This window comes from Simochromis diagramma, unplaced genomic scaffold (assembly GCF_900408965.1).
Source record: "Simochromis diagramma unplaced genomic scaffold, fSimDia1.1 OVJJ01000293.1, whole genome shotgun sequence".
Lineage (NCBI taxonomy): Eukaryota > Metazoa > Chordata > Actinopteri > Cichliformes > Cichlidae > Simochromis > Simochromis diagramma.
In genome coordinates, this window is record NW_024386801.1 from 10,191,647 (window position 1) to 10,206,782 (window position 15,136).

The window sequence follows — 15,136 nt, forward strand, 5'->3', positions numbered from 1 at the left end:
ATCAAGGTGAACTACGGGGTAATCCACACAAAGGTCACAGCCTGCAAGCAAGATAAATATTGAGTATATGCGGGCTTTCTTTTCTGTACAAACCATAATAACCCAAACAAAGTCATCAGGCTCATTTACTCAAAGCTTAATGCGGAGTTTAAAAGTTTTTTACAGTTGTTACAAAATAGTTCCAATCTAATGGTCATTGTAGAAATATTACCTGTTTGTTTTCTAAATATATTAAATTAATTTCTGAAGCTCTGCGCATTTACAGTCACCCAATATTCATTAAGATCTAGCTAATGTAGGCCTGTAATTTATTATGTAGAATACATGCTGGATCATATCTTCATATTAGAGGAAACCCACTGAAATAATCAGCAACAATGTAATGTCCTAATAACTAAATCAGAATAAATCTGCTTGGTTTTAAGGCAAAAGTACTACGTCATTAACACAAATCGCAATGACTGAGATATATAATGCTTTAAACAAACTCAATCATAACAGATTTATCTTTGATATTTTCTATTTGACAATTTTCTTGACAAATCATTGGTAATTTAGCAGTCACGACATAAGGTAAAAACACAGTCATTATGAAAATTTATTAAGGTCCTGATTTGTCTCCAGGATGGGTACAGGAAAGATACATTCCACAATGTCTCAGCAGAGGGCCCTCTAATTTTAGCAGGGGAAGGTTACCATACTCGGAGATAGGTCTGCAGAGGAGTCACATGACGGGCTTAGTAGTGAGCCAGTAAAAGAGACAGCCAGGTCACCTCTAAAGTGCTCTTCAGATTATAGCAGGCCTCCGCTGGTTGAAAAAACCTCTAAAGCCTTAACAATAATGTATTTACCCAAGCAGCATGGCTTAAACTGTGTGTAATAACAATGTCGAGAAGGTCAGTGCAATAAGAATGTCATTCAGTCGTCCCTGAAATACAAAACTTTGACCTGCATATTCAATGAGAGGCTGCAATAAAGAGCATGGTCACTGCAGTCAGGTGGCTGTTAGCTAATCCTCTCACTTTATACAGCCACTTCAGAACACCTCTAGGTTTTCACATGTACTTTGTGGCCTGTGCTTCCCCGATTTACAGACACTCCGCAGCTCTCCACAGTGAAAACATTTACTCTCAGGTGTCACAAGAACTACAAGGTCAAATCTCTCTATATTGTCCCTGTCTAGACTCATTGTGTTATGCTTTAAAGTTCAGAGAAAGCACGCCTTATTGATCTGACACAGTAAAATTTTATTCCAGAGTCAGTTGCTCCACTGCAGCTCTGATTAGGCTTTAATTGAGATCTGATAGTGTAGGCTGATGCTGTTATTACTGTCATCGGGGTGCTTCTGGTGGGTTTCCTCTTTTGTCTGCTCACTCAACAGCACAGACAGTTCTTAATGTGCTCGTAGGAGTTTGGGATATCATGTGATTCTTAGGTGTTTTATATAGCTTCAAAACACGTCTTGTTGTGCTTGACTGGCAACTGTGACTAAAACAGAAATGAAATATAGGCCTAGTTTAAGGGCTAATGTGATGTATGTGTCTCATCTGCTAGAATCACGTAAAAATACACCAAGACAGCGTTGATGAGCCTACAGCGACATCTGCTGTACAATTTATGAGTATTCCTTGTAGATGATAGATTTGTCTGTTTATTAAGCTTAAATCACAAGTGCTTTATTGCATACCAGCTGTGCTTCACTGCATAATAACTGCACATATTATATCTTGAGCCCAGCATACATTGACCTTGCATATTTTATGAGTTGATGATACCTAAATAAAGCTGAAATGGAAATGCAGCTTTAAGAGATGCAGTTGGCTTTATTTTAGAACAAAAATGTATTTTGTAAAAACAAAACAAAACAAAAAACAGCTGACATTCAGTGTAAAAAAACATCTTATTTACACCTTATTTATTTTTATTTGATTATTAAATTTTATTACTGCCATAGAAAGATGTGGATCATCATGTCTGATTTACACCCTTTTTGATTTTTACACCCTTTCAGGAAAGAGACTCCATGGACTATGATATTCACAAATGACACTGAGAAAAAGAAATAAAGTTCAAGTAAGACATAATACATGCGTGTGAATGAGAGGCAGACGGGTGGAAAGGTATAGATGCAAGGAGCAGAAGTAGTGAAAGTAGATGAGTTTAACTACCTGGTGTGGCAGTGGACAGTGCACAAGAGAGGTGAAGAAGAGAGTGTGGGCAGGGTGGGTGTCGGTGGAGACAAGTGTCTGAGGGGATGTGAGAGAGAAAGATAGCAGCAAGATTGAAGAGGATGTTTAACAGCCTGTTATGATACAGATATGTAGAAGGTTGGTGTCAAAGGAGGATGCTGGCAGGGTGAGATGGAGGCAGATGATCCACTGTGGTGACCTCTAGAGGGAGCAGATGAAACGAGAAGATGGAAAGTTGTGAGATGATAATAGTTTCAGCAAAGATGTTTTTACTAAATCCTAAAGATACCACTACAGTTTGATTTGATTGCATTTTGTTATATTGGAGTTTGTTTGTTTTTAGTTTAATAGCATTGAACTTTTTCAGATTTGTTAAAAATCTAAAAAAAAAAAAAAAGTTCTAAAATAGCCAAAATGTACTTTACTAGCTGCTTTCTTTGGCAATAGCTTTTAAAAAATTGCTTAAAAATATTATTAACACTATTGACAAAAATGAACCAATAGGATTCCCGTGTAGGGCGGCGATGGGCGGTACTTCCTGGGCAAAGGCTCCGCTTGTTATGTAGCTGTTATTGACGCGGTTTACTTTGTAGCAGGCAGTAAGGTCTCCCTTGCAGGAAAGTTCGCCGGCGTTTCTCCAACCGGACTTTAAGAGAAGCAGATTCATAAACAGTAACAGGGTCAGCAGGGACAATGCGGACCTCCTCGGCTGCACGCTCATTTGTTTCCCAGTATCCTAAAACTACTGCATTGGTCACAGTAGCAGGTATGAAGTGACCCGACGCAGGCTCTTTTTCACAAAAGCAGGTGTTGTGTGTTAAAAGAAAAACAAAGTAACTCATATAATAGCTAATCACTGATTTACATTAATGGTCTGATCATACGTGTAGAGACTGTAAACAGCACACGGATGGCTGTCTTAGCTCATGCTCTTTTACAGACTCTGTGACGTTTACTTGACGTTGCATAAGCACGTAGGCCTTTTGCGCACGGACCCACGTGCTCGTTAAAATGACAAGTGCCTTTGATTTTGCATCACGTTTATAAGAATATAGTTAAAGTGGATTTGTTAAGCTACAGCTTATTAACATCTTAACTAAATATTCACTAACACACTGTTCTAGGTGTGCCTGGTGCTTTACAGTGCAGTTTGAATGAGCTTTCACACGTTTGATATGCCTATATTGTTTATATTTGTTTTTTAGGTGGTTTGCTAGCTTGTTTTATTTATTACAAAAAAAGGTAGGGAACCTGATATTTTCACGGTCACGGTCTGCCATCATAGCTTTATAGTTACTAATTTGTTTTTATTTTTTATTTCGTTTTGACTTTTGCTTTTAATTCTGTTTTATTTCAGTTCGTTTCCAGTAGGTTTGCTCATTTCAGTTTAGTTTGTAAATGCTTCAAATTAATAACATAGGTGCATCTACTAAATACCTTGGATGAGTTTAAATCTCAGTGAACTCAACCTAAAGGTTAGCGGTCTAGTTTTCTGAAAATGTTATTAATTTGAGAAGGAAGTCACCTAGGATTCTCAAATTGATGCTATAGGTGTGTCTACTGGTTTGCCGGTATTTTTATTGTTTGAAAGTGTTGACTTTTATTTGAGTTTTTATTAGTTTCATTTTATGAAGGACATATCTTTAAGACAAGATTTAGACAATTCAGCTCATTTATTACCATTAAAAAGCATCACTTCTTGAAGACAGTGGACTCACAATCTTATAAACATCATCAAGTAAGCCTAGTGATAACATATTTTTACCAAACTTACAAAGACTAAAATGAGGATATTTCCTCTGTTTTTGCAGTTTGGTTAGTTTAGTTTTCCATGTTCACAAAATAGTTTCAGCATTTTTTTCAAAAGCTTGTTTTTACTATTATTTAACTAAAATGTTTTCCCACATCGTGTTTTAGCTTTCCGTTTAGTTTTGGGGCCCCCGTCATAATACCTAACATCACAGATACACTGCCAAAAACCAATCAAGACAGAAAAGAGAAAGAAGAAAATTTATTATTTAAAAAAGAAAAAACAAGAACGGTGAAAGAAATAATGGTAAATTAATACCAATGACAAGAACTTTAGGCCCACTCTGTCTGTGTTAATGAGACCTGAGTAAAAGTGCCATCCTGTGCCATCAGTGGGAAGAAAGTTTGCCAGCCCTTTTCAGTTACCACAGTATCTGTACTAATTAGTCAAAGACTTGGGAAGTTATTAGCACGGAAACTCACTTAGTTTTTTTAGTAAGTGGGTTCATTGTGTGGTCAGACATAAAAATCTATCTCTTTTCTGTTTTGCTAGTTTACTGAGTTTGTATTTGTCTCTCATTCTGACCTAAATAAAGATCAGACCACATTTTGTGAGTATTTCAGAATTTAGAATCCTGGTGACTCAAAGAGGCTCACAATGATTTTAACATGCTTTTTTTACACAATCACCATCCCAAAACCCAAACTTGTTCAATTTGTAGTTATGTAAAATAGAGAGACAATGTTTTAAAAAAAATATTTATGCACATTTGGACAAAGAAAAAAGCAGTTTTAATTATTTCTCAGATTATTTTAAGACGCTTTAAGGCTTTTTCTGTTAAACTCATTCAAGTGTATTATCTTCAGGGTGTGGAAGAAGGGGTCAGAAATTTATATTTGAGAAAATCTTGGTCCTAAAACATCTGTTGAATTTGTGCAGTTGTGTTTTGTTTTGGGTGGGTGGGGGTTTCCTTTTCTAGAAGGTGAAGATGGCTCTGATCAGTGGAGATTTAGAGCTGTCACTGTGCGGACATTTTTACAGGAGTGGGACTTTTTGGTTTGAAGAAGTGGATGGCAGGTGGTGTGTGTCACAGCAAAGCCCGCTTAGATGGAAAGACAGTCCTGATCACTGGAGCCAACACTGGGATTGGCAAAGAAACTGCTGTTGACATGGCTAGAAGAGGTTGGTGATTTGCCTGGATTTATATATCCAATTTTATAATCTAATATCTGTTCAGGTGTAATGACTTTGCTCCCGCATTGCAGGCGCGAGGGTTATTCTGGCTTGTAGGGACATGGAAAGAGCTAATAAAGCTGCAGAAGAAGTGAAAAAGAGAAGCGGAAATGACAGCGTGATTGTCAGAAAGTTGGATTTGGCATCTCTACAGTCAATACGCCAACTTGCCAAAGATATCCTAGCAAGTGAGGAGCGCCTGGATGTTCTCATCAATAATGCAGGTGGATGTATAAATCACATCAGACCCACTATGGTGTGATGTAGCATATTATGCCAGCTTTGTGACTGTGCATTCGTGTTTAACAGGCGGTAAATACATTTCCTTTGATATTCCTACCTTTAGGCATAATGAGCTGTCCAAAATGGAAGACTGAAGATGGCTTTGAAATGCAATTTGGTGTGAACCACCTGGGCCACTTCCTTTTAACGAACTGTCTGTTAGATCTCCTGAAGAAGTCAGCGCCGAGCCGCATTGTGAATGTCTCCAGCTTAGCGCATGAGAGAGGTGCAGTTTTTCCTCTTTTTTTCTAGTTCATATAAAGAGAATTAGTTGTTTTTTTTAAATCTCTCAGGAATGTCATCCTTTTATAGTCATTTAATGTTAAATACCACATCTGTGAATAAGGATGAAGTGCTTTCTCTCAACAGGTCAAATCCATTTTGATGACATAAATCAGGACAAAGATTACCGGCCTTGGAGAAGCTACGCTCAAAGTAAACTAGCTAATGTCCTCTTTACAAGAGAGCTGGCCAACAGGCTGCAAGGTGCTGCGTCTGTTTTATATCTATATTTCTATGTGTCGTTACATATTGAATGGGATTTCATGTCCTTGTAATGACTTGTGTCCTGCATCTTGTCATTTTGCAGGTACTGGCGTAACAGCATATAGCCTCCACCCTGGAGTCATCCGCACCGAGCTTGGCCGACACTTCTGGCCCACAGTGCCCCTGTGGAAGAGGGTTTTGTATGTGCCCTTCGTGTTTTTCATCAAGAATCCGACAGAAGGAGCTCAGACCACCATCTACTGCGCTGTGGAGGAAAGCCTGCAAAATGAGAGTGGACTCTATTACAGGTCAGTCTGTGTAATTCAACAGATGGGCTCTTTATTGATAGACAGCCAAAAGGGATATTGCTCGGCTCGCCCATGTGGGGGAAATGGATCATATTGAGAACAACACTAACATACTCTACTGAGACTGGTATTGTGAATGTGTAATGAAGCATATTAGCAATGAAACAGCTGGACTCTTCTTTCTCAGTGCAGTCTAATGCAATATCTTCCCTCAGTGGATGTGCAGACACAGGAAATGAATCTGATACCAGTTCTTTATTTTCTTCAAAATTATACTCTGAATACGTCATTGCACGGGAGTCATTGGATTCATTTTGGTGATAGGGAACGTGAGTTAGGGATTGCTTTTGCACTTTGAAAAACTACAAGTAGCTGATAGTAAAAGCAGAAAATTTTTCTAATAACACTGATAAAGAAACTACTTAGTGCCAGTCAGTCATGTCTAGTAGGATTCTCCAACCTCTCAATGGGCCTTTTAAAGGTGACAACAGGGAGCACAGTTGATCTGCGTACAGTAAAATAAATGTTCTTGTGATTTGTTGAATATAATTAAGTCCAGTTAACACAACTGTTTAAAAACCTAATGTGTTAACATGCTGTGGGTTTTTCCACAGCATGATAATTCCTCTATGCATGAAAAATGTTGTCCAAGTCCAGTAAATGATGTCAGCGTGAACACGGATTCAAATCCAGTGAATTAGACGGACACATCTAAAACATAACGAGCAGACACATTAACGTTCATTTGGGGTCGTGTACTTAACCTTTTCGTGAATGTTAAATAATTATTCACTCTCATTTTAACTCTGGTCTTACTCCTGGGGGACAATTCTGTGTTTTTAGCTGCTGAATCCTAAATTCTGAACACCATCTAATCTGGTCTATTAACTGTCATCTGTTTGTTTCTGGGCTGGTAGAGCAGTGTAGAGCAGGCTCATCGAGGCTTTTATGCAGGAAATAGCTGTGTGCTACAGGTGAAACCTTAGCTGATGAGACCAGAACTGTGGGTTGGAAAATCAGAGCAATTATCTAAGGAGACTTAAAGGCTTTGTAGAGGTGAGGGGTGTTTGGTTGAGTGACTCATTTGCAACTACAAGCGACCCCTTTTACATTGTAAGCATACTATAGTAGCAATTTAGCAATAATATAAAAATGTGGATTAGCACAATAAAAAATGAGATTCTGATACAAGGAATCTTTTTGAGACAGAAAGTCAAGATCATATGATAAATAAAGGAATCATCATGTCAGCAGGGTCGCTGCGTCAGTGTGCATGCCCAGAAAAAAAAATGCCTAGACAAAATCACAGTCAATATAAATGCCACAAACCAGCTGCAATACACTGACAGCTTTCCACCTTTTGCAGATTTCCAGTATTTCATTACTGCTGACATTATCTTATCAGGCATTTCAGCCATTTACCAGTGAATGACTGACATTTAAGTGGTGCTGCATGTGTTCAAGATTTTAAAAATGGCAAGAGCTGATTGCATGCTCACACACACACATATTTATATTTATAGATAGATAGACAGATAGATAGATATACCAGAGGCCTGGCGGCTTGAGGGTCCTGCGCAGTATCTTAGCTGTTCCTAGGACTGTGCTCTTCTGGACAGAGATCTCCGAAAGTTGTTCCCGGGATCTGCTGGAGCCACTCGCCTAGCTTGGGAGTCGCTGCACCTAATACTCCGATTACCACTGGGACCACCGTTACCTTCACCCTCCACATCTTCTCGAGCTCTTCTCTCGAGAAGATGTGGAGGGTGTATATATATATATATATGGAGGGTATATATAAATGCTGGCAGCACATTTTAAAGTATCTGAGGCCTGATGAGGATCACTTTCCATTAACTCTTCACATCACAATGACCAGATCATTCTATTCATTTATTGTATTTATTGTGTACCTAACACTGTACCTAACACACTGTGTAACAAACAGTTTAGCATTTATCTACTAAAGAGCCATGCTCACATCTAGAACTGTTTTGCTAAAATAAGCAGGGCTTTCCCTAAAAATAGATTGTCTTGATGTTTTCTCCACAGTCTGTGTATTTATTAATTCTCCCCCTGAAGTGAGCGAGTCTGTAATCTGTTCTGTTTGTTTGTTTGTTTGTCTGTCTGTTTGTTAGCAGTCTACAACAGCTCGAGCTGATTTAATTTAGGTGAAAATCGAGTCAATGTCGTACCAAATGTGAAAGTCAGTAAAAACTTTATATTACCCCCAATGTTTTATGGATCAACTTCAAACAATATACAAAGTCTTGGTGGGCATGAGTACCTGGGTTGGCTAAACATTTGACCTTGACCTTTATTGTTGGTGCCCAAGGTCAAAGTTGACCTTGGAAAAAAATACAATATAATAAGTATTATGTTCCATATGAAAGGGAACATGAAGAGTGCTCTACAACACACCTCTTTTTTTTCCCCCACTATGACACCCTATGATGTCAGAATGAACCCATAACAGGCTGAGATCAGGATGTTGTAATAAAATGATGATGATAATAATAATAATAATTAAAAAACATCAAAGTTTTAGTATAGCCTTTGCCCTTTAAAGGAAGTCCCGTTTTCTGAGTGTTCTTGTTTGAAATTAGAACATTTTAAGATTTTCCTTAATAGTTTTTTTTTAGCAATTACAAAGCATATGATTTAATCTTAATTTAAACTGCTGATACTAGAACCTGACTGATATTGGACTTTTATGACCAATACCCATATTTGGAATGTTGCTTTGTTGTCACCACAAGTCATGGGTTACTCATTTACACTTCTCCTATCGATGCCAACAGGGAAGTTGCGGAGTGCCATCTGGTGGAATATCTGTGTAACATCAACATTTATAACATAATTGGAGGTTTTAGTTGTCAACCATACCGATATATCGCCACATAACAAATATCGGTTTGGCTCTACTTGATGTTATTTTTGTATATAAAGTGAAAACTGACTCTTTTGGTCTTTGTATGAAATTATATGGGTAATAACATAACTAATAAATATCTAAATTCCTATAATTATCTTTAAGAAAACAGTATAAAATATTAAGACATTGTTGCCTTGTAAATTATCCTTTGATTGCATATCTTGCCTTTTTTATCTGACTGATTAACTTGTTCTTGTGACTTAATCAACTCAGCATGAACAGATCAAGTTGTGTGTTTAACACTAAAGTCTGCACTGATTACAGCGACTGCGCCCCTAAAACAGCAGCCCCTCAGGGTCTGGATGATGAAGCTGCCAAGAAGCTGTGGGAGCTGAGTGCCTCTGTGGTCGGTCTGACATAGTCACAGCGACGATGATGATGATTTTGATGATGATTGTCATCATCGCGGTGCCACTGGACTGCCAGGTGGCCTGAGGAAAGAACTGGTACTCTTTCTAGTGAACATCTGCGCTGCTAGTAGCAGCTGAGCTCCTGCTTAAGGACAACAAATGAACAAAAGACAGAAATTCACAAGTGATAGACATTTATTTAGAATATACAACAAACTAATTGGAAAAATACTATGAATTAAATTAAGTTTTTTCTTAAACAGAAGCAATGCTTCACAGGTCAGTTACATGGAAGCTGTATGATCTTTAGCATTGATTGCCTTTAGCTTGAAATGACATTTTAATTGATGGGTTTCACCAATATCTGTGTGGACTAAGGGTTAAAATGTCATTTATTGTTGCTTGGGTTTATCATATAAGAATTATATATGAATGTGCTTTAGCTTTTTGTAACACTGCTAATAGTGGTATTCAGTTTCTTTCTCGTGGGCATTAAAGTGCTCTTATACATAGCCCATTGTTATACCTGTCTTTTAAGGCATACTGTTTATCCACATCCTATGTATTCATCACAAGTCTTCATTTTGATCCATGTGAGACCAGCAGTGCTGAGACAAAACACATGTTGGTTACATCACCATGAATTAAAGTTTTCTTTATACAAAATTTGTATCTGCTCATCACTTTTTTCGGTTTCTTTTTAAAGGCACTTTGTACAGAATTGCTACAAACAGTCCAATTTCATCTTATCCAAAGCTACATCTCAGACAAATGCATCACATTTTTTTTTCTTTTTCTTTTTTTCTTTTTTTTCGTGAGACAGAATGTCCATTATGGTGCTAATTACATATGCACAAAGTGCACCCTATCTGCCACCAGCTACAAATGTACCCTGTGTGTTCCTTTAATGTTACATGATCAGCTAGTTCAGAGGAAAAGTACCATATCTTGGCATTTACATTCAAAACTGTAAAACATATACAGCAGATGTTGTGAAGTCAAAAGATAGTTATCCTTAAGGTTGAGTGTGACACGGGGAGGAAATCTACCTATATTGCTCAGTTTTAATGTATCTATATATTCTATCTATATTTTTTAATTACACATAATTCAACAACTAGATGGCTCTGAGTCTACACAAATGACACAAATGACTCGTGTAGACTATGGATGTACTTCCTCACAATCTATGGTGTTAACATCTCTACTTCCACAATATTTGCTGCATAAACTTCATAACTAACTAATGCTCTTCAAAATCAGAAAGCTGTTTCATCTGTTCCACTTGCATAGAGTGCCTTCTCACAAGTTTCTTCTTCAACTTGAGGCCACCTCTCTTTGGTGTGTTTGGTGCTACTGGAGCTATAGATCTAATACCTGTGGCCAGAGGTGAGGAGGGCTTGTTACTAGCCCCGATATCGGGAATGGGAGGGTTTGGGTTTATGTTAAGAGGGGGGAGGTGGCCAGGCCTGGTGTGGGAGATGTGATCCAGCAGAAGTGTGCCTGAGCCTCTTCTCTCCAGGAGGCCAGGTGCACGCCTGCGTGCTGTGCCGGGAGAGGATGTGCTGGCATTGCTGTCTAGAGATTCTCTGGAGCTGGTTAACATCACAAGTGGAGAGGTGTTTAGTTTCCTGCGCTCCACCGGGACCTTAGGAGAATCTAACATGGCAGAGTCTGAATAGAGCTGTGAGTCTGAGTCATAGTGATCATTCCCCAGGTGTCTCCTATGCATTGTGTCTCTCAGACTGGCTAGTCCACTGCTGCAGCTGCTGCTCTCCTGCTCTGTAGGCACCGTGCTGCGCCGTGCCAGTGGCTGGTGTTGGCCTAGCGTTCTCTCATATGATGGTTTAGATGTTGGAGGAACTGATAATGAGGTGGTCATTTTGCAGGGCTGTTCTCCCACTAGTGGGAATAAGCTGTCCTTCCCGTCTACACTGTTCTGTCGAGATAAAGCCGACCTCTTACTCAGAGAGAGTCCGTTTACCCCTGCAACAACATCCTCATCAGAACTAGCTTTCTTACTCTCATCATGGGCGGCGGCGGCAGCAGCAGCCAGGACAGAGGGTGCAATCAACCCCCAAGGCTCTGATTGCAGCCGCTTCAGCTGAGGCAAACGTGCACGTTTGGGGTTTGCAGGCCGCCGCGTCGGCGACGTGGGCCCATTGGCAAGTTTCGAAGCTGAGCTGGAGGTTTTTAGCTTTGTCTGGAAACTGAAGACTGTGTTTTGTTGCTCTTGCTCAGGTGAGGGCGATGCTGTGACGTTAATATCAGAGGGAGAGGTGCAGTACGCCGGGGAAGATCTCTCAACCAGCTCTGGTGATGGAGGGACATTTAGATACTGTTTGGTAGTCTTAGTGCCAGATGGTGACTTGTCTGTGGTGATTATGATCACCTCCTTGCCTTTAGCTTTGCATGCATCCAAGAGCAGTTTAAGTGTCTCCTTGTCATCTGCGTTTATGGCATAGACCAGCGCTGAGGCCCCGCTCCTGTCTTCCAGGCTGGGATCAGCACCGTTGCTAAGTAGGTGATCCACCACTTTGTGTCCAGCCTTGTGAATGCAGGCGTGCATTAAAGCTGTCCGACCTCCTTTGTCCTGTATGTTGGGGTCCGCTTGGTTGTCCAGCAGATATTTTACGAGCTTTGCCTTACTTACACTCTGCTGGTCGGTGTGTGTGGACATGCAGGCCACCATGAGAGGTGTTTCCCCACGTTCATTGCTCTCGTTGATGTAGGCACCTCCTTCCAACAAGAGCCTGGTGAGTCTCAAGCGTCTGAGCCACACTGCCTTCAGGAGTGAGTTTCCATCTGTCCGCAGTTCCAGAATATCTGCCATTACCCAGCCAATCACAGATCTTCTCAGTACTGAACTCACAGCTCGCAGCCCTTTGAACAAATTTGTGGAATTAGTTCAGCTTACATAGTAAAATGAGTGATTAATACCCACTTTGTTTGTCTGCTTTTCTATTTGTTATCACTGCCAGCAGGTGGCAGTCTGTTACAACCTAAAGAAAATAAAAATAAAACTTACTCTTATAGATCTGTGAAATATAGTGGATATATTGTTTTTTTAATTATTGAAATTGAATCAGTGTTGTACAAAAAATTGGCAGTTTTCCTAAAATGCTCATGCACGTCCTCAAAGATCACGTATATCCATGCAGAAGTCAGCGTGGTAACACACCTGTTAGAGTCATAAACACTACTGATAGATGTGTCATGATGTCATAATCAAAGTTGATTTTTTTTTTCTAAACCTCTATCTAGACAGCAGTGCCCCCCACCCCCCACCCAACATACTGATACTGACACAAAAGCCTCCAGTATTCACTACAAGTAAGCATAAACATCATTTTTCCTCCTTTCTGGGACGAATATACGAGAGACTGCGCGTAAATGCGATGTTTGTTATATAAATTTCAAATAGTGATCCAAACATCTGTTCAAGCTTTTTAACTGGCGACATTAAATAACGTCACACTAAGCTCAAAGAGTCGCTGTCCGCGGTTCTCATTTTGGGTAACTTGGCTCGAAAGACGCGCTCCATTACACGTTGCGGTGTTCGTCGTCTTATTCTGCTTCAAATCCCAAATGTAAACATTTTATCTGCAGTTTGAATATTAATTTGCCAACATTAGACATACATTTGATTTCACATGCAACACAAGCTGTCGATCTAATTTAACAGCCTCCGCCTTCACCGATACAAGATAGCGAGGTAAAGTTGAATTAATTAACCTTCACGTGTAATATTGTTTGTGTGACAGTTGTTTCCTTACCTGGTCAAAGAGGAGATTTTCCATGTTCAAAGTAACCAGTGCTCTGCCATCTGCGAGGGCGAAATTAAAGATTCAAAACAGAAAGTTTGTTGAAGTTCTCCACAATAATCCTATTTTCTTTTTTGTTTTGCAGCCGTGACTGTTCCCATCAATGCGTCTTGGTTTAGGTTACAGTGTGCCGTGCCTCTCTGGCACCATAACGCATGAGCTGTGTGGCTTTTGTTATGGAGGCACACCACATCAGTCCAATGGGGAGTATTCCTTTCACTGCGCACTCAAGGATCACAACCTGGAGATGCTGCGGGTTATAAATAACTTACTTTCTTGCTGGTTGAATGAAACGTGTATTCTCTTGACGTCAGAGTCGACCAAAATAAATTGCGTCTGATGAAAAACCTCTGTCTCGGTCTTTATATCTGCTGGACACAAACAAAACGAGTGCTGCCTCCTAAAGACATGCAAATGATCTGCGCGCGCGTGTTATTTTAATTATGTCAAAAGAGCAGTATGAAAATGAAAACGGTGGGCACAGTTTGGCCTACACGTGATGAAGATGAGAAGGCTGCTTTTTCTCCTAGAGCCTAGTGCTTAGGCTGCTTTTTGAATTTTCCTCAGATAGTAAGTCTGCGCTATAAATACGATTTAATCTTTCTGCAGGGTGGAACAGGAATAAAGGCAGGTTGTCTGTCTGCCATGTATGAAAGGGCACAGAGAAAACAATTCAGTTGTAAAATGTGCCTGGACCACCATCACGCTGCTTCTTGCAGGGAATTCCAATAGGATATATTCATCAGCTATCTTTCTTTTCTTATTTTCATTAAAAAAAAAAAAAAGCAGAAATCATATTTTTAAGCAGTGACACTTTGATACAAAGCATTAGTTAATATTTAATGTTTATGCATATCTGCAGCGCTTCTTTCTCTCATTGTCATGTACTCAACAAATTATGAGAGAGAGCAAAAATATTTTGCACCTATATATTTACAGTACAATTAAAGAAGCCAAAACTTGTAGCAGCCATTGCAGCTATACAGCCTAATAGGGACATTTCTATTTTTAGGTTGCTATGAGACAGCACAGAAGCAGTTTCTAATGAGAACAGTGATGTTCTCAGCCCTGCAAAGAACAGGTAAATCAGACACATTCCTCCATGGACAGACAGGATTATATGGCATTTTTTATGCAGTTATTTTTGGATCTATTTTCCACTCATGAGTAAGTCACCACCACCACAATCAATCATTAATCCTTTGACCCCTGCTCCTTTTTTTCTTTTCTTTTTTTCTGACTCTAAGACTAATCACTTTATTACCTATCCAAAGGCTTGACGTCTCAGGACTTCAGCTGTCAATGTTGGCAGTGATTTCTCACCTGTGATTGCCTTCTCAGTCCCAGAGGAAGTGTTGTTTACAAGGCACATGGAGAAGGCAGTTTCATAAAGCAGCTCATGCTGTAGTCACCACCTCAAAAGAGTATGCTCCTCCTGTTCAAGAGGCATTAACAGTCTGACTAAATATTGTCATTTCTTCACCAGAAATGACTAAAAGAGTTGTGTAAAATATTGGTTTATATGTAGATGAGTAAAAACTGTTCTTCTAAGTGTCAAACTTGATTCTAAGAATAGGAAGTTCTAAGAAGTTGTTGTTGTTTTTTTGTCAAACACAAACTGAAATTGTTATTCAGATGCTATTATGTATATTTCACATTTTATACTGTTGAGTAAAAATTATATGGGTCTGTATTATAGACAGACTTCAGAGAATCATGATGATCCAAGGATCAAAGGCCAAAGCTGACTAGTTTAGACACATTCATTATCACTGGGAG

The 15,136-nt window shown here is 39.3% G+C and overlaps 2 protein-coding genes across 5 annotated transcripts; one reads left to right on the forward strand and one right to left on the reverse strand.

Moving 5' to 3' along the window:
• Positions 1-2,720: 2,720 nt before the first annotated feature.
• On the forward strand, positions 2,721-13,725 carry LOC120729794 (retinol dehydrogenase 13-like). Of its 4 annotated transcripts, none has more exons than XM_040025689.1 (7): positions 2,721-2,955; positions 4,981-5,121; positions 5,205-5,396; positions 5,519-5,680; positions 5,824-5,940; positions 6,041-6,248; positions 13,443-13,725. In XM_040025689.1, the coding sequence occupies exons 1-7, from the start codon at positions 2,883-2,885 to the stop codon at positions 13,474-13,476; spliced, it is 927 nt and encodes a 308-aa protein (XP_039881623.1). In that variant the 5' UTR covers positions 2,721-2,882; the 3' UTR covers positions 13,477-13,725. The 4 variants fall into 4 exon arrangements, with proteins under 4 accessions (XP_039881623.1, XP_039881624.1, XP_039881621.1 ...); XM_040025687.1 differs by lacking the exon at positions 13,443-13,725 and adding an exon at positions 9,448-10,199 and having other exon boundaries at positions 2,722-2,955; XM_040025688.1 differs by lacking the exon at positions 13,443-13,725 and adding an exon at positions 9,448-10,199 and having other exon boundaries at positions 2,722-2,955; positions 6,044-6,248.
• On the reverse strand, positions 10,583-13,431 carry ankrd34c (ankyrin repeat domain 34C). Its single transcript, XM_040025685.1, has 2 exons — positions 13,310-13,431; positions 10,583-12,416 (listed from the first exon to the last, which is right to left on the reverse strand). Exon 2 carries the CDS (start codon positions 12,364-12,366, stop codon positions 10,777-10,779), a length of 1,590 nt encoding a protein of 529 aa, XP_039881619.1. The 5' UTR covers positions 12,367-12,416; positions 13,310-13,431; the 3' UTR covers positions 10,583-10,776.
• Positions 13,726-15,136: the final 1,411 nt, after the last annotated feature.

Bases quoted from the DNA above. Each gene is read 5' to 3' on its own strand.
- LOC120729794 (XM_040025687.1), top strand. From the start codon at position 2,883: ATGCGGACCTCCTCGGCTGCACGCTCATTTGTTTCCCAGTATCCTAAA. The intron at 2,956-4,980 runs GTATGAAGTGAC...ACATTTTTACAG, and splicing joins TGCATTGGTCACAGTAGCAG to GAGTGGGACTTTTTGGTTTG. The intron at 5,122-5,204 runs GTTGGTGATTTG...CCCGCATTGCAG, and splicing joins TGTTGACATGGCTAGAAGAG to GCGCGAGGGTTATTCTGGCT.
- ankrd34c (XM_040025685.1), bottom strand. From the start codon at position 12,366: ATGGCAGATATTCTGGAACTGCGGACAGATGGAAACTCACTCCTGAAG.